The sequence below is a fragment of the Macrobrachium rosenbergii genome, chromosome 40, assembly GCF_040412425.1.
Source record: "Macrobrachium rosenbergii isolate ZJJX-2024 chromosome 40, ASM4041242v1, whole genome shotgun sequence".
In the NCBI taxonomy this organism is placed as follows: domain Eukaryota; kingdom Metazoa; phylum Arthropoda; class Malacostraca; order Decapoda; family Palaemonidae; genus Macrobrachium; species Macrobrachium rosenbergii.
Genome location: NC_089780.1, coordinates 26424448 through 26450131, shown reverse-complemented (window position 1 = coordinate 26450131; position 25684 = coordinate 26424448). Strand labels below are relative to the sequence as shown.

Genomic DNA, 25684 nt, shown 5'->3' with positions numbered 1-25684 from the left:
TCTGTCACATAGAGGTTGGTACACCGGTTGGCAGCTCCTAGAGGTCTTCAGCCCCCTGAGTGGATCGCTGGACCTCTTAAGGAATGCAGACATAATGAGGCGGAGTTCATTGAACTCGGCTTCCTTAATACAATTCCTTAAAACAATACCCTTTGTTCTTACCTTGGAAGGGTTGAAATTTTATGGTTGTTTGTGAAGATTGAACGCAGTCTTCTACAATCATCAATTTTAGTCAAATGATCATTTTTGTTCCTTGGTGGCGCCCGGAACAAGGGTATTATAGGTTGTTTGTCACATAGAGGTTGGTACACCGGTTGGCAGCTCCTAGAGGTCTTCAGCCCCCTGAGTGGATCGCTGGATCTCTTAAGGAAAGCAGACAAAATGAGGGAGTTCATTGAAGTCAGCTTCCTTAATCCAGGTAAGGACCTTAAGTTGGTTTATTAATAACCCTTAAGCAAATTCCAATGATGTTGGCTGTCTCTGACCCTCCACCAAAGGTGTCAGTCAGCTATATATATAACTACCAGGTAAGTTAGATGTTTAAAAATGATATTTTCATAATAAAATAAATTTTTGAACATACTTACCTGGTAGTTATATATAATTAAATTCCCACCCTCCTCCCCTCTAGAGACTAGGGGCATGGAAGATCTGAGGAATAGTTGGAATGGTTCCAGGTACCTGGGTAGAGGGCGCACAGGTGGTTCACCTGACTACCGATCGGCGATTGCCACAGTTTTTGAAATTCTGCCGTGACGTCAGGGACTTAAGCTATATATATAACTACCAGGTAAGTATGTTCAAAAATTTATTTTATTATGAAAATATCATATTTACTCCCACACTTCATGGATGAGGAGAGTATGCTGTTTTTATTTAAGGTCCAATCATGATGAATTTTGACCAGTATACAAAAATCAGTTATAGTTTTAAAAATTCTTTTATAAAACAAACTAGCTTTTTCATACAAATCAATCAGTCTTATTGGGGATCCTTCCTCCCAGCCCCACTGGTTTCTCCTCCATGTCGAAACTAAACAAAAAGTAGTGGATTTATTGGTATGTGAGAGTCAAGTAGGCGCTTGCATTATGAGACTAGCAAGGGCCATGTTCATGATTAATGAGTTTATATGAAAAAACTTTCTTTGTGGTATAAAACAGGTTTTGATGTAAGAAAAAACCATAAAAACTCCATTTTCATTTATTACAACAAAAATTATTGAACTATAAAGCAAAGATACCAATATGCCTCCACCGGAGTGGTGATGAGCTCATTATTTTTGTGTGTTATTTGATTGCAGTAAGCAGGACAGTGTAATTTCACATTTTGCCTTTTCTTGATTGATTAGAGAATTTTGAGAGAGCTGATGCTTTTTGATTCAAAATTTACGTGATTGATGATTGTCATATGACAGTGTGTTTTTGTTACAGATCTTTAAGTATACCGAAATAATACTTCTGAAGAAAAGGAAATATGGAGGGCAGTATCCAGCTCTCTTCCTTGCAACATCCCTTGGGCGAATGATGCGTCCAGTCATCAACCTTTCCACAAAGACTGTGGAATATATTGGTACATTTGAGCAGATGTACATGGATATTGCTGTGTCACCAGAAGATTGTGAAGAGGGGGTGAGTTGCAAAATGATGTTTTAGAATCAATTAATAAACAAAGTATCTTTGTACAGCAGCAAGGACATAAAATGGTAGTTAAAATTCTTGAAGCAGTATGAAGGGTCAGGTAATATGATTTTATAATTCCAGTAACCAAGATTAGTTTATTTTTTGTGAGTGCATGTAAAATATACAGTAATACCTCGTTCTAAGTAGTCGAAAAACAACATAGGACAAATATGCCCTTTAAAAAATGACACAGACCCCGTAAGCAACTTTATTTTTGGAACAAGAGTATCAGTAACATGGTCAGAGAGTACTCGAAGTAATAGATATTTTGGAAGCTGAAGGAGTTGTGCTCAAAATTAATAACTAAACTAAATACTGTATATATATTTCACTCACGTAAGAGTAGAAATCATTAATTTCCAAGCTCATTGTTGATATGAAGGTTAATGTGTAAGCTAGCATATGAGAGCTAACACGTAAATACTCTTCTGTAAGTACTCTTACTCTCAAAGGGCCTCTGGTATTGCATTGTCATTGTATTGTATATCTTGTGACTTGAAACTTTCAAGAAAGTTAGTTGCCAATAATCCATGGTCACTGTTGTAAAAAGATATGATTTGGAAATAAGTGGTCTGTATATAATATATTGATAATGTTGTATTTGTTAATCACAGTATTTTATTTTTTAGGTGCATACACATATGGAAATAAGCAAGACCACTACACTAAGCAATGTTGCAAAGTTAGTGCCATTTTCTGACTGCAACCCAATACCTCGAAACATGTACCAATGTCAGGTAAGTTTTGTTTTACATTAATTGATATTCAGTTCTCTCCTCTCCATTCATCTCTTCTAGTTTTTAAACACCATCGCTTTTTTCTCAGATTCTGCCAAAGCACTAAGTCCTCTGGATAAAGCTTCTCTCAGGGTCTCAATTTTTTGCTTTCTTTAGTACTTCTAGCTTCTTCCATTATAATCATAAACAGCAAAGGGTTCCGGGCTGATCCTTGATGAACACCAGAATTTGTATCAGATTCTTATGACACATCATTAACTGTCTTCATTCTAGATATAGTGTTATGATAGAGTTACATTGTTAACTTAGAGTCTTTCTAGTATCATCTGCCTTTATAGTGCACATTTATTTGACTTGTTAAAGGCCTTTTCAAGATCCACAAGTATGTGGTATACTCTCTTCTTTGCATGGTACTTTTTCAATAGTTGCTTCATTTTAAATTGAGAGTATTTTGTTGATGTATGTAGCCTGAAACCAAACTGTCAGTTGCCAGCTTTAACAATTTTTCTCAACCTTTCTTAGAATACCTTTTCCAATATTTTCATAGTATGCTCAGGCAGTTATATTCCTGTGAAGTTTCTGCTTGGTTTTCATATATTTAATGAGTTCATAATGATTGGCTCTCCTGCTGCTTTTAATAAGCTCTTGTTATTCTGAATGGTCTTCCCCCTCAATGTGGGACCACCTTAACATGGTGAGGGGGTGTTGGCTCTTGTACCCCAGGAATTTGTTCCCAGGTTTGAGTCCAAGAGTCTCATATATTATTATACAGTAATACCTCGAACTTGCAAGATTCGAGTTGCACGAATTCACACACACACAAATTTTTCATTGGAACCTAACTAATGGTCATACACGAGTTTTTCACAGACATGCGAACATTTCCGAACACTGAGAAACCCTGCAAAAGAGTTTGTTTAATTTTTTATGTAATTTATAAGTTTTCAAGCTTTTGTGTAAATTAAATAACATTAAATATTATTAAAAGTAATAATTTCTCTCTCTCTCTCTCTCTTATAGTGAGATGAATTTTTATGGTACATGTATACAGGTATGTTTATTTGTATGATAAATAAACTTTTTACGTAATAATAAGTACTAATTTTCAAATATTAATAAGATTAATAAAATTAAATAATAATAGTAATAATAATAATAATAATAATAATAATAATAATAATAATAATAATAATAATAATAATAATAATAATAATTAATAATACAAAATTCTGTTATCTTGAACAAACAAATTCTTCCCTCATCTTCTGTAAGAAGGTGGAAGGCAAAAGCTGTCAGACATGTCATTTAACATGACAAGAATGGGAGTGTTGCTAATCAGTGGTCAAATTTTTCTTGTAATGTAATTCTCTCTCTCTCTCTCTCTCTCTCTCTCTCTCTCTCTCTCTCTCTCTCTCTCTCTGTGTCCGTAATAATTTTAAAAAATTTCAGTCTTAAGTAAGGACAACGGTTATTTATCTCTCTCTCTCTCTCTCTCTCTCTCTCTCTCTCGTTCAAAGTTAGCCAACCTACGTATTACAACACTGTTTCTCTGTATGTCTTTAACTGTACAGTAGATAATTTTGAATTGATCTAATTTTACCTGTACCATTTACAAACTGTAAATGCACAGTTCTAAAACATAGAGACAGAGCATTTCAGAACAAAGAGAAAGTGACAGAATAAAAAAGTTTGTAAAAACGAGGTTGAGAAGACGTCTAAAAATAGATTGGTGGAATGGGGAGAGTCACGACTATATTCTTAAGTCAACCATTTATTTCTTTTTGAAAGGCAAAAAGTAATGTATTTATTAACTCTCTCTCTCTCTCTCTCTCTCTCTCTCTCTCTCTCTCTCTCTCTCTCTCTCTCTCTCTCTCTCTCTCTCTCTCTCTCTCTCTCTCTCTCTCTCTCTCTCTCGTGTGTTATTCTCTCAGTCTCCGTAATAATTGATAAATAATTTCACTCTCTTAAGTAAGGACAACCCTTGAACCAGGCGATTCTTTACCGTTAGTGTTGGTTCTCTCTCTCTCTCTCTCTCTCTCTCTCTCTCTCTCTCTCTCTCTCTCTCTCTCTCTCTCTCTCTCTCTCTCTCTCTCTCTCATTCATAGTTAGCGCTCACACATTTTTACAACTTATTAATTCTCTGTACGTCTTTACCTGTACAGTAGATAGTTTAAATTGATCTAATTTGGCCTGTATCGTCTACGAAGTGTAAATGCGCTAGTGTTACAAATACGTTCTAAAACATAGAGACATAATAACTAAGAGTTGTATTAGTCAAAATATAAAACACTGTTTGTTCATGAAAAAGCATTTCAGAACAAAGAGAAAGAGATGCAGAATAAAGAAGTTGTTAAAAGAGGTTGAGACGATTCTAAAAACACAGAGAGAGAGAGAGAGAGAGAGAGAGAGAGAGAGAGAGAGAGAGAGAGAGAGAGAGAGAGAGAGAGAGAGAGAGAGAGAGAGAGAGAGAGAGAGAGAGATTCTCTTACAACTCTCAGTTTATATGTAAACCATTATTTCTCTTTTTAAGGGTAATGTATTAAGCGAACTTTAAAATGAAATTTCAGTAACTTTAATTTCATTTAAAAGGTAACTTAATAATTTGGGAGCATGATTAGGGTCATATTTAGTGTTTAAACTTTAGAAATAAGCATTTATTAGCATTTTTAGAGACCATGCCAAATTTACGCGAAAATTCACCCTGCGCGAGGGGTTCTGGAACCTAACCTCGAGTAAGTTCGGAGTATGACTGTATATTTCTTTGGACCAATTTTGTGGAGTTTTCCACTTTTTGTAAAATTTATAGGACCTGGTAAATAGGAAAAGATATCATAGCTGGGATTGGGTTTATATCCGAAGCTAAATAGTGGGAACTGTGGTAGGACCATCAACTGCCCAATAATGTTTGGACCTGAGTGATATCAGATTGATATCTCAAGGGTGGAACTATTCTTTAGGGCTGGGCCACAGATTCCAGTGGGGTCTGGTTCTGGGGATAGGACTCATGGTAATCTGTCCGTTTGCCCATAAAATGATTAGGGTGGAGATGATTGTATTCTTGGAATACTCTCAGTCCTAGCAAGCGGGTTTGGTTTACACTTGGGCCACTCTAATCATGTTGTGCCATCCCCTGTGGGGTAGGGAAGGGATGTGGACATTTGGGAGTCAGCTCTCACTTGTGCCATTGGTGGAAGAATAAACTCCATGAAAAGCTGATGATACCTTTTTAAGGTTTTCAGGTTAATTTTTTTTTCTCCCTCTCAAATCTTGGATGGTAGCAACTCGGCACAGTTGACGACCGCTGGAACGTCCTCTGACAACTGTTTAGAAAACGTAAAAAAAAAAAATCTTAGTGTAATTACACTGGAACCCTATGCTCCAGTACAGAGCAAACCTAAAAAAAGTAAATATCGTCTTGACCCAACCTTGACTCACTTCGGCTCCCTCTTGGGGAGTGGAAGTTGGTCAAGGTTTCTTTGGGATTAGTATTTGATACTCACTTGAACTGGAAAGCCCACATAACGTAAAAGAGCATTAAATCTAATTAAAAAACTATCAAACACTACTTGGGGAGCTGATAAACAGACCCTCACTCTACTGTATCAAGCAACAGTGTTGTCTGTCAATGATTATGGGAGTGAAATGTATGGCTCAGCATCAGATGCAGTGCTGAAAACATTAGACCTAGTTCGTAATGAAGGTCCTAGAATATTTTCAGGAGCCTGTAGATCATCACCAACCTCATCTTTACAAGATGAATGTGGTGAACTACTACTGTCTCTTCGTAGAAAGTTTGTAACAATGAAGTGTGCCTTAAGAATTCAGATTAGTGATTCTCCAACAAAAAAATTATTTGAATTAAGAGATGTATTTATAAACAATTGCCACCTTTCCCTCTTAGAGCTAGAAGACTGTTAGAGTCATTGAATATAAATGAGCAGTTTCCGTCAATAGTAAAATTACCTCCTCCTTGGACAGTGAATCAAATAAGAATTTTCACACACTTCAAATATTTATCAAAAAGTTACTCAGATACTCCAGAACACCATAGATAACATACAGGAGAGCATATCAGCTGAAAAGGTCCATACTATATTCCACAACATAAACATACGGATCTAAATCAGAGTACGGAGTGGAATTTGCTGCAGTGTCCGCAGACAACATTTATCAATTCTCTCTGTACCTGATAATACCTCGATATTTACAGCTGAACCAAACAAAAACTTCTTTCAGTTTACTTCTGAAGATGGAAAGAGAAACCCACAAGACTCTTGTGTATAACTTGTTTACTTGTAATTATTTACATATTACTTTAATCTCGAGTACTTTCAGGTCCTAACTGTAACCCTTTTTCAAGATACGAGGTAGTCAGGCTGGTTCAAGGCCCAGCAATCTTCTGGAACTACTTCTCCCTGTGCTGTTATTTTATATGATGGCTGTCCTGGTTTCCATTCTCTTGAGAGTTGTTAATCTCCTCCTGTCGGTCTGATATCCTGACCTGATGGTCAGTGGTATTAACCCTTGTGGTAAGTGAGTAGTCACCATCGGTCTGTTGGGCAGGAGACCTAACCTCCAGGTCAGAAAGGTTGATCTTAGGTTTTTTTAATATCAAAGATTGGCTTATGGGATCTTCTGAGGTAAATCCTTTGTTTCCTTCTATCACTTTAATCTCTCTGATGAGTGCCCCTTCCACTACCCTCCTATGACTGATGTTATTGCTTTTGTATATAAGCCTACTGTTTTTCAAATCCATCCCATGGTCCTTTTCCCAACAATGCCTAGCTATAGCACTCCCCTGTGAATTGAGCTGTACTGCCCTCCTGTGTTCTTGGATTCTAGTCCTTATTCCCTACCTGTTTCACCCACATATTTGTCTCCACAATTGTTGCAATTAATTATGTATACTCCCCCTATATCATCTGCATTACTGTCTTCTCCTTCCAATTTATTTTTACATACTTTGTTTTTTACGGTGTTGTAAAAAATATACACAAATTTATATTTAATTTCTTTCATTTTTAAAGTAATTTCTTTCATTTTTGGCATATAAGGAAGGGAAACTATTTTCTTGTTTTCTGTATTCCATGTACTCTCTGCATTTTCCCTGTAAAAAATCCTCCTAGCTTTGCTGAGTGCCCTTTTTCTGAACCATTCCGGGTATGCTAATGTATCAAAGCTTTTATCAATGTAATTTATTTCTTATCATGACTGTGAAAAGAGAAGAAATGAATATACGAGTTTGTGTGTGTGGGCTTTCTATATGTGCTGAATTCATATCCTATTTCTTTCCTTTCTATCAAGATGTCTAAAAAGGGCAGTGTATTATTGTTACTTTTTTCTAGAGTGGATTGGATATTGTTATCAAAACTATTAAGCTCGTCTAGAAAAGTTTCTATTCACTTTCATCACCCTGCAGAATGGCAAAAATATCATCCACATATGATATAGGGGAAGTATACATAATTAATTGCAACAGTTGTGGAGACAAATATGTGGGTGAAACAGGTAGGGGAATAAGGACTAGAATCCAAGAACACAGGAGGGTAGTACAGCTCAACTCACAGGGGAGTGCTGTAGCTAGGCATTGTTGGGAAAAGGACCATAGGATGGATTTGAAAAACAGTAGGCTTATATACAAAAGCAATAACATCAGTCATAGGAGGGTAGTGGAAGGGGCACTCATCAGAGAGATTAAAGTACAACCTGTTCTCGCTCAACCTCAAAAGAAGATTGATCATACTCTTTCTTCTCTCGATTTCCTGTTGTTGGCTCTGTTCTGATCTGCTTATTCTGGATATTCAAAGGTGGTCAGTTAGACTGATTGTTTTCCTTTGATGGTCCTGTGGCACCAAAGACAGTATGACTTCTGTGTTACCCCCATAATCTAGTCATTCAACCCAAAGCTAACGACTAGTTCTTTAGCTTTGAGCTGTCCGAGAAACGATGGCAAAGGGATTCTTTCTCTAGCTAAAGAACTGATCAGCCGTGCATACTGTGAAACCTCCTACTGGACATCAGTATGTTTTGGGTTAGATCCCTAGAAGGCAAAGTCATCCATACGTCTGTCACATTCAGAAAGGACATAGTTTGAGTTGTCACATTCAGAAAGGCAAAGGGATCATTTCTATGCCTAGGGGAATGCCCTAAATGTACCCTGCCATTTCCTGGTGGTCATCAGTACATTTGAGGCGACATCCCTAGGGGCCATGGTCATCCATCAATCTGTGGCATTCAGGAGGAACTTGTTGATCTGGTAATAGGACAGAATGTAATTGTGCAGTTCACATTCTTTTCCTTTTACCTTGGGTTATTGCCCATGGGTCCTTGGACTCCTTTTTCCTTGGATCCTTGGTGGTTGCTCAATAAGTCATGTAGTTTAACCAGCACTTAAAGACAGGTTGCATCTCGCCTAAGGTGTGCGGCTACAGCGAGAAGGTGTGGGCGGGACTGGCTTCCTACCTTCCTCCTGTATTCCATCCTCTTCAAGTGGACAGAGGAAGAGTGAACAAGCCGTCACATGCCAGATGCAGGTGATCTGCATGACTGAGTATCCAATCTATAATCCAGTTGTGTTTGAATTAATAGATGCATTTCCTACCTTCCTTCTCTCTAGCAAGGAGAGAGAAGGACTCACTATGGGCAAGCCAGTTGGTTATTTTTAGCTACATAGTCTTCAACATTGTGGGTTCATCTGTATCATTTGAATCAAGGGTTTTCATACTTTCCTATGATTCAAAGTGCCCAGAAGTCTGGCAGTTGAACATCACACATGTTCAGAAGATCAGAGGTATGGTATCCTTCCTTTGCTCTTTCATAACCAGGAAGAGAATACCAGGTGAGCTGAACTACCAGTCAGTTGAGAGAATTACTTGGAGTCCTCCTTCCAATAGTAAGTCTCCATATGTGAAGACCGAGTGTTTGTATTCGTGTAGGAACAAATGACAAATTTTTAATTAATTTGTTTTTTCCTAACATACAAACCGGAGGTCTTGACATAAAAGGCCCACCTCTTACCACCCCTCATTCTTTTGCCTGGGCTAAAAGGTAAACCGAAGAGACTGAATGCACACTGGTTTGGTGGGTGGTACTTCCACCCCTACCATAGGTAACTGTTCCATAACCACCCTGCAAAAGTTTAACGGCCTGACCGTCCAGCTTCACCGAAAGTTATCTGTTTGTCAAGACCTCAGGTTTGTATGTTAGGAAAAATACAAATTAATTAAATATTTGTCATATCTCTGCATCACTACTGATGGATTTTTCGCCACCTCAAATGTCCAAGTTACTCTTAACATCATCACCATTTTTGAGCTTTTCCCAGTTGTTCTTACATTTGCAAGTTTTATTTTTAATGAGCTTGCCTTATTCTTATCTTGCTGGAGATTTTCACCCCCCCCCCTTACTTATAGGTTTATGGGTAGTGGAGGCCATATTTTCTGAAGACACATTTCTTAATTTGTAGCAGTTATCTTTTAAAAGATCCACGTGCTCCTTAGTGGTGAGCTCAACCCACCCAGTGTTTTGTGGGCTTGGGATTGGCAGTTGAGTGTTATAACCCCATGGCTGGGAATTTTAACCAGGATAAAAAAAAGGAAGGTTTAGAATATTCGTTGTTGTCTGATGTGTAGAGAGTGTGAGAGACTACTTTTTGTATGTGTATAAAAAAAAGAAAGTGCCATACGTAGGGTAAGTCGTCATTTATTGATACTGTTTGACCTGTTTTAGAAGGCTCATATTTCTTCTAGTGTTAATATCTTCACATGTGGTTGGTACCTTGGCTAGCCTTTTGCTTCCATCTGCTTTTCTGTTCTAATTTCATTCTTCTCAAATCTGCCTTTTTTCTTTGCAACCTGCTCTTTAGCCCCATTCAGATATCACACATCATACTTTTGCTGCCTTAACTGTTGGCAGAAATCTGTTTTATTAGATGTGCTATGACTTTTAACAGTGCCTGCACTTCTTATCATAATAAAATCAATTTGTTTGGGAGCTTTTCCATGCTTATAAATTTTCACTTTCTCTTTAGGAGGTTTCTTAAAAAGTGTTTAGGAACTTTACACCTTTTCTGACAGACTCCCAGTTCTAGTCTCTCTTCACATCAGGTTACCAGAATCAGAATCATCTTGGTCAGTTCCTATGTACCCATTTAGATTTCCTACTAGCTGTGGTACTTATGTTACTGTCAACTTTCCCAAAAATCTCTCTCTCCGTCTTTTCTTCCTGTTTGTAGTGAGGTTACTGGAAACACGTGTACATATTACCTTCTTGACTAAGATTAATATAATTTTCATCACATCACATCAAAGTGCCCAGAAGTCTGGCAGTTGAACATCACACATCTTTCACAATTTCATCATGAAGGGATAAACATACCCCATGGTTTTGTCTTAGTTGTTCTTGTTCCATATCTTTTATATCATACCTCTTGAGCACAACATATATCTTATGTTTTCATGGTGATGTTACTACCACCTTACTCACTCCTATCATTGCTTCAACAATAATTTTGTTTACTTTTACACAGCCTGTGTCATTTCTATTTTCCCCTGGGATTTTATGCACCCCCAAACTACATACAGGTTGTTGGGTGTTGGTTTCTGGTTAAGGACGACTTTGTAATTACAGTACTATTTCTGTATTAATACTAGTAGTGTGATCTTGACTGATGTGTAGAACAAGACATCCAAGTTAGTGTTTCAGAGACTATATTTTTTTATTCATTTAATTATTATTCTTTATTTCGTCAATCACATTGTTGAGGTAAGTCTCAGGAGGACAGTCAGTATTCAGTTTGATAGTTATGGCTGTCTCGGATGTAAGCTTTTGCTATATCATGCTGGAGTGGAGAGGAAAGAGTGCTGAGAAGAAGAGTTAAATTATTGCTGTCTCATAAGGCATAGGGAAATTCAGGAAATGTATGTGGCATTTATTCAATTAAGTAATTTTACTATTGAAATATTGTAATTTGATACTAGACTTAAATGGTTTTGCCAATGATTTTTATGCTCGGCTTTTACTGGTTTTTCAACAGATGGGCAAGCAAACAATGGGAATTCCTTTTCACAACTGGAGAAAGCAGACCACTTCAAAGTGTTATCGGTTGCAGTACCCTCAAGTTCCACTAGTGAGAAATTCACATTACGATGATATAAACATGGAAGAATTCTGTATGGGATTTAATGCAGTTGTTGCAATTTGTTCATATACGGTAAGTTTTATTGTTAGCTGAAAGTTATGATTGCAAGAAAGGAGCTTTAGGTAGATACTCTTAACCCAAGAAGAGGAACTGTTTTTAAAGTAGAGTGTTACCTCACTATTGATGTAAAAAGGGAAATGTTGAAGTCATCGAGCTATCTGAGTTTTTGATAAAGTATCTCCCTATCTTAGGATCTGGTTATTGTGGAGTTAGTAAATTACTATTTTTATCAGTAATTAATATTTTTATCACTGCAAGGTAGAAGACACTTGAGAAACGAGCTCTTGATACAGCACTAAGCAGACTATGAGCTTGGTATCTTTACTTAATCTTCACGCAACTTTCATGTTATTCATTTAAAAATTTCATTGTTAATCTATTATCTTTGCATGATTTGATTGTAATTTAAACACAAACATATTTTGTGCATATCATATTCTTTCACAATTAATTCATGATTTATTAATGGTGCTGGGTTGCCTTCTAAGCCCAGTGCCTGAGCTTTGGCCCAATATACTGTACATCATTCATCCAGAAAATCACCAGTCTAGACTAGTTAAATGGATACAAAAATGTGTTTGGATTTTTGTATGTGCAGGACTTTTCTTAACCAGTTATTTTGTTTCAGGGTTATGATATGGAAGATGCCATGGTTATAAATAAGTGTTCTATGGAAAGAGGTTTAGGACATGGTCAGATTTACAAATCAGAATTCATTGATCTAACCCAAAACACTACCATATCATCTACCACAGTAAGTACTGTGTTAATAGTACAGTATATTCATACCACAGTAATAATTATAATGTTCATATTACAAAAAACTTATATTAAAATTGCAAAACCCACTTGAGTTGGAGAAACTGAGTGCTAAGAGTCTTGCTAAACAAGGCAAATAGTGGTTAGAAGATGGGGTCTCTCTTAGATATGCTTCTACTGTCTCAACACATAAGAATGTAATTGTCTTGGGACATGAGAACTGCGAATGAGAGCTGTATTCAGCCTACTTGATGGGTTTGTTGAAATAAAAATTAGTAGGAAAATACAGAATAGACCCTTTTTTCTCTAGTGATACTTGATGTTAGCTCCAAAAGTGCTGAATGAAGCTTCCCTTTTGTTTCAGCCCTACATTTACTTCAGAAAGAATCCTGAACTTTCTGAGCTTGACAAAACCTTGGATCAATATGGCCTTCCATATCCTGGAACCAAGCTTACAGAAGGTGATCCTTATTATTGGTATGTACTGTATACAAAATATAGATTTTTACATCCTTTTAGTTCACACAGTTACTAATTATTTCTTATTTCCTGTACATTATATATAAATCTAGAACTCCTGAAAAAGTTTGTCAAATCTTTGTAATGCAAAAATTAGGTTATCAAGATAAGTACAGTATAATATGATGTACATAAGCTGCATCATGGGTGCCTTTAAATAATTTAAGCTCATGCTGTATTTTTTATATATCCAAAAATTTCTTATGCCTTTTAGTTTGATTATCTTTCTTCATTTTTCTTCAGTACTTACAATGTTCAGACCAAGGTTTATAGACTTACAAGGTATAAAGGAGAAGACTGCATCGTTGACAAGTACTCAATAATGGGAGCAAGCACAACAAAGTATGACTTCCAGCGTGTCAACATCACTCTTCGTGTTCCAGTAAGTATGTTGGATGGTTAATGTGCATTTTGATGAATAATGATCTCGGTCTTTTTCTGTTTTGTAGTGTCAGAGATGTTAGTTCTGTATTGTGGGTTAAGGATGATGTAAACGCTATAGCAAGGAATTTTTGAAAGTATTGTATATATACTGTTCCTGATTGATAACCTTTTTGAAAATGCAATTATGTGTAAGTATCATAAATGTTCCAATATTGTTACAAACACCACAACATTATGTGATAGGAGTATCCTTAGGCTCGCATGTACAGACGGCTATGGTAGACTTGCTTTTAGAGAGTAGCACTAGCTATGAAAGAGGGCCGCAGGACCAGCATCCCCCAAGTCATTCTTAGCTGATGTTGCGTCAAGACGTGCTTTTTACGCCCTGCGTATTGTCACGATGTGTACCAAGTACCTGGTTATTACACAAGTATTCACAAATTTCAAAAATATACCTCACTTCAGCCAGATACCTGAACTCTCATAACAATAAAAATTATGACTGAGCACTCTAAAGGTAACAGTGATCCCTTAAAAAGCTCATTAATCACATGAAAAATCAAACTTAAGTTTATCAAAAGAGTTGTGAGGTATCAAATATTAAACAAGAAATATTACTAGAATAAAAGGGCATCACTCCATCAATCAACTTTAACTGTTTCCCCAGTCTTAATTCACTTCAGCAAAACTAAAGGAACAAAACATGTTTATCACCATGCCTTATGCACACATTTAATCCTATTCACTGGTGGTCAATAAATGAAACTTTTTAAAAATTTTAGATACAAAAATTTAATTTTAAATTCAAAATTCATCATGAGAATTCAGTCTGAAAAATTTACTATTACTTGAAAAAAACACAAAATTTAATTAATTCTTGAGTTAAATTATTAAACAAAGCTAAATCACAAAACTTTAATTTATCAAAATTAAACTATCAAGAATTATTCAAGATTTGAAAAGAAAATCTTAATAAATGAAAATTAAATCAAGTATGCAGTGTTAAATTATTAAGAAATACTTAAATTGCTAAGTAAGTAAATGTTAAATCACCAAAATAAAAAACAAATTTGAAAAACTTAAGAGATTGCAAACACCAAGGACACACAAAATATACAAAGGGTTTATCATAAAATAATTTCACTTAGGCAAAAGTATACCTTATTATACCATGGTAATAATAAGTAAAATTCAATTTACCTTACACAAGCTTGTGAAAACCTGTGCAAAATTTCAGGCCATGCAGCTGCTTTCGATTTGCAAAACACACTTTTTATCAGATGCCGTTACAGCCAAATTTTTACACTTTCCCTATCATCAGATCACAAAAGCGATATTTAATACCAGTGACCAGAAATATTCTGCGTTAATAATTACCCTCTTTTGAAGGACAAGAGAGAGAGAGAGAGAGAGAGAGAGAGAGAGAGAGAGAGAGAGAGAGAGAGAGAGAGAGAGAGAGAGAGAACCACTCTGATCAGTCTCGAAAATCAGAATGAACAGATTTCAGGATTCCATCATGAAATGAAACATATGATGTTATTAAGCCATTTTGGTAACTAGATACCAAGGAAACTTCAAGCAGGAGGAAGGTGACGTCACTTCCAGTAAAACAAATTGGACGCAATTGGGACAATACATGACGTAATCAATCAGGACATGTGCTCCAGTTCAATACTTGTCCATATCTCCCAAAAAGGCACACATGACCAGAGCCATGTATGTAACATTACAAAACCTTTGTCTTCTTCCTGTATGTGACAAAGCTTTTACAGAAACCCTAACATGATCAAATCCCAACCTGTCAAAACGTGAATTAAAACAAAGCGCTCTTTTATCTGAACTGATGACAACTGAAGTGAAACAAACCCTTCTCTAGGACATGTGTTCCTCATATACTACATTACTATTAAAAATGTATTATTAGTTCTAAATTATGCTGTTATCTAAAACATTCTTTTGGGATCTGATATTACACTACATACGATATTTCAGTGATCATTATCATTACACATAATACGAGTACATGATAAATAAAGGAGTAAATATATCAAAATTATAGGAGGATATACATAGTACAAGGCAGCATCATGAAATTCCTCCCCCTAGAAGATTAGTTATTCCGGGTTTGAATTCAGCGATTCACAACGGGATAAATAATCTGCTATGACATTATCTTTTCCTGCAGTATGTTTCACTTTTACATTATAAGGTTGCAGGCATGAAGACCACCTGGTCAGTCTCTGATTGTTATTTTTCATCTTATTGATGAATGAGATAGGGTTGTGGTCAGACAACACTAAAATTTCTTCATTCTTAGGTTGGTTTACATACGCTTCAAACGTTTTCAACGCTGTGATTAATGCTGATGTTTCTTTTTCGATTGCTGAGTAAGTTTTCTGATGCTTTTTCAACTTTGAAGACATGAAACATACTAGATGGAAGAGGCTGTTGTCATCTTCTTGAAGTAGAACAGCTCGAATTCCACAGTCAGATGCATCAACTTGTATCACTAACTGTTTATTGAAGTCTGGAGCTTGAAGCACTGGTTTTGAATTTGAAATGGCTTTAACCTTCTCAAATGATTCTTGACATTCTGGAGTCCAAACAAACTTTTTCTTCTGACTGGTTAAGTCAGTTAAGGGAGCTACTATGGCTGAGAAATTTGGACAGAATCGTCGATAAAATCCAGCCATGTCCAAAAATCTGTGTAGCTGTTTCCTCGTAGTAGGGGGGAAGCCTTGCGGATACCTTTTATATTAGCGTCAAAAGGAGCGAGAAGGCCTTTTCCAACTTCAAATCCTAGATACTAAACAGTTGCCTCTCCAAACTCACTTTTTTGTATGTTGATTGTTAGTCCTGCTTCCCGTGGTTTCTTGAATACTTTCCTTAAAATTTTCAGATGTTCTTCCCATATATTAAAATAAATCACAATGTCATCAAGGTATACACCAACTCCTTCTATGGATCCTAGCAGTTGATCCATCCCTCATTGGAATGTTGCAGGTGCATTCATCAGACCAAACAGCAACACAGTGTATTGATACAGTCCAAAAGGAGTAATGAAAGCTGACAGCAGCGTAGCATCCTCATCTAAGGGAATTTGAAAATATCCTTTCAACAAGTCTTATCTCGGAAACAGATTTGGCTTGCCCAGTATCATCAAGTAATTGATCAGTAAGAGGCAAGGGATAATTGTCAACCACACTGATGGAATTCAGTTTCCTATAATCAGTACACATCCTAAATGAACCATCTGGTTTCTTCACTAACACACAAGGAGAACTATAATGACTTGAACTGGTTTCTGCTAATCCATGCTGCAACAAATATTCAACTTCTTTCTTCAAAACATCTCGATGAAAAGGTGATAAGCAATAAGCTCTCTGTTTAAAAGGTTTTCCATCCTCTCTGATCTTTATCTCATGCTTTGTCAGGTCGGTACGCCTAGGTACATGTGCAAAATTTTCTGGGAAACTTTGAATCACCTCACTTATTTCACTACTTTGCTCAACACTCAGATGACTGTGTTTATCCTCCAAATTTTCCAATATGGAAGAATTGTTCATCTTGCTTTCAGCTCCCAATTCATAGCTATCATCGTCCTCTGTAGATGAAGTTGTCTGTGTTATTGACACTGTTTCAGTTTTAGTCTCTGAGAAGTAAGGTTTCAAAAGATTGACATGTATCTTCCTCTGTTGTTTCCTTCCTCCTGGTGTTTCAGTCACATAAGTTCAATCACTTACCTTCTCTATTATCCTATAAGGACCTTGAAACTTATTGGCAAGGGTAAATCTTTTCACTGGTAAGAACACTAGAACTTGCTGTCCTACATTAAAATTTCTTAGCTTAGTCTTACCGTCATATCTCCTTTTCTTTTTCTCTTGACTTATTTTCAGATTTTCTAAAGAGAATTTTCTAATTTCTCTTAACCTTTTCCTTAAGTTCTTCACATATTCTCCTTGAATTTCCTCTTGGTTTTCTTCCCAGTTCAGAATAAGTTCTGGAAAACTTAGAGATTTGTCCGGAACATCCTGAGGTAATGACAAACTTGATTCCACATCTGGTGATTGAACTGCAACACATCGTCCGTTTCTGATGATGAGGTGAAAGGGAATCCGGAGAAGCTCGATATTTTCTCTTTTTGATAGGTTGTACTGAATGGTAAGAAGGGGAACGTTTCCCAGAAAACTCACGGCTTTTATCAAAAGAAAACTGGGTCCATGAAGGCAAACATTCCCGAGATTCAGTGTCAAAGCGGAGAGGTCTAACTTTCAGTTCATCGTCCAAGGAAAAAGGAGAAGACTTCCAACATCTTTTGGTAGGAGAATGACTTTTCACGCAGGTATCGTCACGTTGCATTCTGCTTCTGGAACAGGAACAGGAGGCAGCTGAAAACCATGCAGTACGGGAGTACAGTGAACCCCCCCGTATTCGCAGGGGATGTGTACCGCACCACCCCGTGAATAGCTAAAATCCACGAATACTTAAAAACCCCTCCAAAAACACTTGGAACTGCCCATTTTGAAAGTTTAAACACAAGAAAAACCCTGTAAAAATGCTTATCCCAGAGTATTTTAATAGTTTTATCACAAAAAGTGCATTTATTCATGAAAATTATATGAAAATACAGTAATTAGTGAATATTTCTCAGTGAAAAATACTGCAAATGGGCGAATTTTCTGTGAATAATGCGTAAATATGTTCCACAGAGAAACCCGTGAATGCGTGAGTCCACGAATCTTGAGAATACGAATACGGTGGGGTTTACTGCAATGGTTCGGCACCTGGGATCTGCACAGTTGCTCTCTTGTGGGAATCGCCATGCCATGTTCTGCTCCTGGAACAGGAATGGGGTGTATCTGAAAATTGGCCAGACAAGGGGTGATGGTTCAGTGCCTGGATTTGCAAGGCACCAGCCGACTACCCTTCCTTTTACGTTTCTGCTTCTTATACTATTCACTTTTTCCAGTAATATATGTTTGGATTATTGATTTTGACTTCAAATTCATTTACTTCCTGTATGAAACATAACTGATTATTTAGGCTGACAGCATTTTGTTTCATGAGAAACATTTCCCTATACCTATACTGTGTGTTGAATACATGTACTTTTGTAGTTTTCCTTATAAACAGAGTAAAATACTATACTAAATACTTTTAGCAACATTGTTTTCCATTACAACATAAATAACTACAATGCCAAATGACAACTTTTACTTAGGCAGTTGGCTTAAAGAGAGTTAGGTAATTAACCCTTTTAGTTGACTTACCAGGTAATTACATGGCTAATGTTTCTAGTATCGACAACTAAAACTTGAAACTCACGGTAACCATTCTTTTGTTTTGGTGTAGGTGTCTAACTCCGCCCACTTTAGGCGAAGAAGAGGAACAATTGAGTAAATGGTTTCAGTTTGTTTCTGCCAGCTTGCGATGTAGTTTGTGAGCAGCCGCTGGATTTGGAACTCAATTCTTTGCTGGTTTCTGGTTGTCTTGATCGGTGAAGTATTTTTGCTTTTGGTAGCCTTTGCCAATTAGATAGATAGGGTTTTTGATTAAAACTTTGGAATTTCACGGATTTGACTTCTTGATTGTGGCTTTGTACTTTAATTCTTAACTTGTTTAGCGATAATTTCAGACACAAGTACCACTAGTACTTGGTATTGCAGCAAAGGCTGTAATACGAGATTAACCTCTGCTGAGTGTGATTCTCATACTGTGTGCACGACTTGCACGGGTCAGGTTTGTTCAATAGATAAACTGTGTACAGTACTGAGTGTGAGGGTTGGGATCCAAAACAGTGGAAATTTTGAGTTCTCGTCTATCAAAGTTAGAGAGGGATAGGAAGAGAAAAGTGACCATTAGGCATGACAAGAATGTAGCTAGTCAGGAATCTGCTAGGTCTTCTGTGGATGTACCTATTGTATCTTTGCTTGTAATTTCTCCCATTCCCACATCTTCAGTTGTACCACCTGATCCTTTACCCAGCTCTCTTGCTCCCGACTCTGTCATTGCCAGTCTGGAGTCTAAATTTGATCGTAAGTTCGAGTTACTAGTGAATACAGTCGCTCAGTTAGGGGCTTCAGTGCATTCCTTGATGGAACATAAATAGTGAAGCGGTAGTGGAGGAGCTGGCTGCCTGTCCCACCAATTCTCCTAGGCGAAGGTCCCTAGCATACTCCCCCAAACCTGGGAGAAGCCATACCAGAGGCCCAAGGGAGGTCGGTGCATTATGGCCATTGGAAAGGCGTCTTTTCGGAGGCTCACCGTCTTCTAGTTCAGAGGGTTCCAGCCCTGAACAGAGGCGCCTATGGCGCTTGAGTGACTTGTCAACACCACTGAAAATGTCTGCAGCAGAAGTGTCTCGCTCGCCTCAGGTGCCATGAAAGTAGGTGAAGGAGTCTCTCCTGTCTTGCAGTTTTTGGGATAGCTTGGAGTGCTTTTCCCCCAATCCTTCTCCTGATGTTCACTGTCGCAAGCGCCCAGCAGCGCCAGTTAGTGCAGCAGTGTCAGAGTGCTTGTCTCCAGAACCTTCTCCTAAAGTTTCTAGATGCAAGCATTTAGTGGCGCCAGTTGGCACAGCAGAGCGTTTTTCTCCTGCTCCTTCTCCCGATGCTTCAAGGCGCAAGCGCCCAGCAGCTCCAATTAGCACAGCAGTTCCCGAGCAACAATCAGCTTCCGAGCTTTCAGTAACTCTTGAGCGCCCAGTACCGCCCGAGCGCCATTGGCACCTCAGCTTTCTATGGTGCCCGAGCGTTCTTTTGGGGCCAAAGCAGTCAGTAGCTGTCAGGCACTCAGTGCCTCTTGAGCAACCAGCTTCCAAGCACCCATTAGCGCCCATGTGCTTGAAGAATCTTCACTGTGTAATGTCCTCTGATTATCCTGACTCCTCTTCTAAGCGCCCGGCGCCAGTCCATTCAGTAACAGTGCCTCCTCTTCTGCAGCAAGCTTCGACATCGTCGTGCTTGGATCCGTCTCTTGCCCCTATTCAGCAGCGTGTAGATGACATTTTAGGATTTTTAAAATAACCTTCATCGTCTGTGAAACCTGCTAAAGATTTGTCGTTGTCTCCGGTCTCTTCGGTTGAGGGGGATGTGGATAAGGAGCCAGAGGAAGATTTCCTTCCTTCTACTTATGCTGCACTGTTGTGGTTTCTTCTATGCAGCTTTCCCAACTTTTTCTCTTTGGCTGCTCCGTCTTCGCCTGTCAGCCTTTCAGATGAGTGGTCTTCCAAGCGAGTCTTTTAAGTTACCTAAAATGGTGCTATCCACCTCTGCAAGGAAAGCACTGAGCGAAGTTGAGACTTGGCTTTCGAACAAAAGGGGGAAAGGGAAGGCTTGTTTCAGTTATCCCCTACAAGGCTGTTGAACAAAAGGTATCAGTGTTATGCCACTGGAGAAACTGCTTCCTGGGGGGTCCCTGCCTTCTCCCAGGGAGACTTCTCTGGTCTGATTGACTGCCTTTTCAGCAGCCAGGATAATGTGCTGAAGAACATGTTTAAGATTTTTGAAGTGGTCAGTTTTTTAGACTGGATGGTGGGCGCTCTAATGCGTAAGATTCAGGAACACTGTACGGCACCGTTGGATTTATCTTCAGATCTTCTTGGAGTTCTCTCTTGTGCAGATAGGCAATTAGAGACAGTTCTTGTGAATTGGCCTCTCACTACACCATGGGAGTTTTAAAGAAGAGGGAACTTTGCTGCTCTTACACCTAGAAGGGAGTCACCACATCTAAAAAATCTGCCTTTCTCTTCTCCCCTCTGGTACATGAGTTTTTGTTCCCACAGCCAGTGGTGAATAATATTGCTTCAGTTTTACAATAGAAGTTGACACAAGATCTTTTGGTACAATCCTCAAGGTGGCTGAAGGAGTTCCACCTTTTAGCTCCAAGATATTCTCTCCTCTACAACCCTTTCCCTTTCTTGGGAACAAGTGAAGGGCTCAACCAAGAGGTCATATGAACGTGCGTTTCACCCATCGTTCGATCAAGAAATCGTAATCCAAGTCTTCAGCCAAGAAACAAACGAAGTGTCCTCCCTGCCCATGTAGGTGCCAGTCTCCTCTTTTGGGAGATTTGGAAAGAGAAAGGGGCAGAACAATGGGTAGTGGAAGTTCTCAGGTTTGGCTACTCAATCCCATTCACAGATCGACCTCCCTTAGTCAAGAACGCCCATCAGCTTGACTGCCTACTCCATAGGCTCAGAGGTTTTCAGCTCCTGCAGAGGAAGTACACTCCCTCCTCGAGAAGAGGGCAATAGAGGTAGTCACAGATCCGAGCTCAGAGGGGTTCTACAATTGGCTGTTTGTAGTCCCCGAGGTTATGGGAAGATGGAGACCGGTCCTGGATGTAAGTGCACTGAACAATTTTGTTCTCAAGACAAAGTTTCATATAGAGACGAATCATTCCATTCTTGCTGCTATTCATCAGGGAGACTGGATGGTCTCAATAGATATGCAAGGTGCATACTTCCACATCCCTATACTCCCGGATTCAAGGAAGTACCTGAGATTTGTGTTTCGGGGCCAAATCTTCCAATTTCAAGCTCTATGTGTGGATTAACAACGACCCCTCAAGTTTTTACGTGAGTTCTGCCCCCCCCTGGCATCTTGGCTTCATCTCATGGGGATAAACATCTCGCTTTACTTAGACGATTGGCTCCTTCATTCCCTGACAAAGGAATAATGTGCGGAGGACCTTCGGAAAACTCCTGTTAACCCAGGATGGAGGATTGTTGATCAATCATCAGAAGTCTCAGCTGGCTCCTTCACAGGAAATAGTTTATTTGGGGTTGTCTTTGAATTCTCTTCTTTTTTTTAGGGGCTCTTCCAGCCCCAAAGAGAGTGGAGTTCTGTCTACATACAATAGACGAGTTTCTCTCCATTCAGAGCTGCTCAGCTAACAAATGGACGAGTCTCCTCAGAATGTTGGCATTAACAGAACAGTTTGTTTCCCTAGGGAGACTTCATATGAGAGTACTGCAGCTCTTCCTCAGAGCCAGCTGGGACAGAAAAAGGCATCCAGACTCTTTTGTGTTTCCAGTGACCCAGAACATCAAGAAACACCTGCTTTGGTGGAGGTCAGAAAGCAGGTCATTAGAAAGGAAGTCCCTTTCACCTCAGAACCCCGACCTAAGCTTCTTTGCCGATGCATCAGACTTTGGGCTGGGCCACTCTCCTGGGAGACAGGGAAGTCTACAGGACATGGTCGCAAGATCAAAAGGAACTAGCAATAAATGTGAGGGAACTAAAGGCTATTCACTTGGGTCTTCAAGCCTTTTTCCTCGGAGGTGTATGACAAAACCGTAGCAGTTCATTTGGACAACACAATAGCCTTGTACATAAGCAAGGAGGGAGGAACCCATTCCTTATTGCTCTGCGAAGTAGTGATGGATCTGCTTCTCTGTGCCGATCAGAACCGGACAAGAATTATGACAAGATTCGTTCAGGGGAAACTGAATGTGCTAGCAGATCAGCTGAGCTGAGGCAGTCAAATCATTCCCACAGAGTGGACTCTACATCCTTTAGTCTGCTCGGCCCTTTGGAGACTGGGGGGAAGACTGACTCTGGACCTCTTCGTGACGTCCAAAAACCATCATCTCCCTCTTTTTTGTTCACCAGTCTCAGATTCGTTGGCATGGGCAATGGATGCAATGTTTCAGGACTGGTCCAACAAGGAGCTTTATGCCTTCTCTCCCTTCAGAATGATGATACAAGAGGTGTTGAACAAATTCCAGTCCCACCAGAATGCGTTGATGATTCTGATTGCTCCATTTTGCCCTCTAAAGGAATGGTTTCTGGACCTCATGGGTCTTCTGGTAGACTTTCCAAGACTGCTCCTCAAAGACACAATCTTCTCAAACAACCCCATGTCAGAAAATTTCACCAAGGGTTGTCTACTCTAGCTCTGAGAGGGTACAAACTGTCAAGAGACTCCTCGGAGGTAAGGGCTTTTCGGGATCAGCTGCAGAGGCTTTCTCAAAATGCAGATGTCAATCTTCCTGCAGCGTTTACCAGAACGAGTGGTCCATTTTCCGCACTTGGTGCAGAGAGAATGAAATCTCTTCTAAAACAACTCTAAGGAGATTGCAGATTTCCTTGTATACCTCAGAACCTACAGAGGCTTGACCTCTTTGACCATAAAAGGCTACAGGGCTATGGTTAGCTCAGTCTTCAGGCATAGAGGCCTTAACTTATCCTCGAATCAGGACCTCTCTGATTTAATAAAATCCTTTGATACATTTAAGCAAAGGAGGACAGAACCAGTATCTTGGAACCAAGACATGGTCTTAAAACGCTTGTCTGGACCACCTTTTGAACCTGTCAGCACATCTTCTCTCAGGAATCTGACTAAAAAGGCCCTCTTTCTGGTAGCCTTCGCTATAGCTAAGAGTTTTTGTGAGATACAGGCCATAGATAGAAGGATCGGTTTCTGTGGAGGAGATGCGATCTGTTCCTGTACACTCGGATTTCTCGCAAAGGATGAGAATCCATCCAAACCCTGGCTGTGTTCTTTTAAGGTCAAGAATTTGAGAGAAATACTGGGACCTGAGGAAGAAGAAAGAGCTTTTCGCCCTGTAAGGGCTTTAAAGTTTTACCTGAAGAGAACCGAGAAGTTAAGGGAACCTTCAAGTAATTTGTGGACTTCGGTCAAAGATCCTTCACATCCTCTTACGAAGAATGCTCTCTCTTTTTTCCTAAGAGACCTCATTAGAGAAGCCCACTCTCAAATAGGAGAAGAGCTTTTGCCTTCTCTAAGGGTTAAAGCACATGAAATCAGGACAGTGGCTACATCCTTAACATTTAAACATAACCTATCTCCTTGAGACATTCTCCAAGCAACGTATTGGGGATGTAAACCAGTATTTGCATCCGACTATTTAAGGGACATAGAAACAGTTTTTAGTGAATGCAGTACTTTGGGTCCTTCGTCGGTGGCTGGCACAGTGTTTGGGGAGAGAATGTAGGAAGCATCCCTTCCATCCTTTCTCATTGCCTTGATCTATGGTGTTGAGTTCTAGGGGAGTCTGGGGATACTATGTACATGGATATCCCCTCCTGTTGTTAATGGTTGGGTGATGGTGTTTTTTAAAATTTTTTTGATGTAGGTAACAGCATTGTTATCTGGTTGTCTTATTTAAGTACTGCACCCTGGGCAGGGGCAATTTTGTATAACTTACTAGTGTTGAGTGATGTCCGCTGTAAGTCTCCCACTTATGTAATAGGCAATACAGGGCCATGCCCCCTCACCTCCACTGAGTAAGATGAGTGCCAACCAGAGGCAGTATGTTCCTGCAGCAGCTCTCTTACCAGGTAAGGAAACAACAAGTATTGTACCAATGCTAGCAAATTTTCTATTCTCAAATTCATTACATTAAATAATGTTTTGGGATAGAGTAGTCCTTGTATCCCACCTCCTGCCAATGTGGGATCAGCTATGTAATTACTTGGTAAGTCACTTATATTAAAATGACATTTTTATAATAAAATAAAGTGTTATATATACAGTACTTACCAGTAATTACAGAATGGGAGCCCTCCCTCCTCCCCTCGCATAGACATAATGGCAAAAACAAATTGAAACCATTTGCTCTGTGGTTCCTCTTCTTCACCGAAAGTGGGCGGGGTTAGACACCTACACCAAAACAAAAGAATCGCTACCGCGAGTTTCAAATTTTATCTGCTGATACTAGAAACGTTAGTATATATTAAACTTTATTTTATTATAAAAATGTCATTTTGCCAATGTATTATGTAGACCCAGATTAAAATAAGAGGCAATTATACTGTTGTAAGTAGGTGTCAGTTATGTTGTTTTGGAAATTAATCCACAGTAATAAAGTATTTAAGTGATCCCACTAGCTCTAGAATATGTCATATATATTTATCAGGTATAATTACATTATGGTTCTATTTATCTGCTCTTTCAAAATACAAGAACTTTTCATGTCAAGAAATACTAAACAAATACTAAAAATTTTTATAAAAAATTGCAATATGGTTTACTTACTTTTGGCCATTTTTCATTAATCTGAGAAGGGAGAAAGAGTCAATCAGTTTGTATATACATACAATATAATCTTTTTGAAAAATGACTATTCCACATTTCAGAGACATCCCATCATTGGTGACAAATTTGCTAGTCGTGCAGGACAAAAAGGTATATTGAGTAGATTGTATCCAGCAGAGGATCTTCCATTTTCAGAAAGAGGAATTATTCCAGACCTCATGTTTAATCCCCATGGTATGCCTTCACGTATGACAGCAGGTAAAGGTTACAATTGTTGTACTGTATATAGTAGCATTGAACACATAGTTGCTTATTGTATTGCAATGTTTATCCTCAAGTACGTAATAAGAAAAGCTGTCTATATGTAATAAAAAAGATTTCAAGATGTTTTGCAGAGATGCATA

At 38.6% G+C, this 25684-nt stretch overlaps 1 protein-coding gene across 2 annotated transcripts in view; it reads left to right on the top strand.

Moving 5' to 3' along the window:
* RpI135 (RNA polymerase I subunit Rpl135) overlaps positions 1 to 25684 on the top strand; it is a 164906-nt gene that overhangs the window by 125529 nt on the left and 13693 nt on the right. For both annotated transcript variants that reach the window (XM_067083406.1, XM_067083407.1), the window contains 7 exons: positions 1431 to 1628; positions 2309 to 2416; positions 11451 to 11627; positions 12244 to 12369; positions 12739 to 12851; positions 13137 to 13275; positions 25382 to 25538. In XM_067083406.1, the coding sequence (XP_066939507.1) occupies positions 1431 to 1628; positions 2309 to 2416; positions 11451 to 11627; positions 12244 to 12369; positions 12739 to 12851; positions 13137 to 13275; positions 25382 to 25538 (1018 nt within the window). The remainder of the gene's footprint in view (positions 1 to 1430; positions 1629 to 2308; positions 2417 to 11450; positions 11628 to 12243; positions 12370 to 12738; positions 12852 to 13136; positions 13276 to 25381; positions 25539 to 25684) is intronic.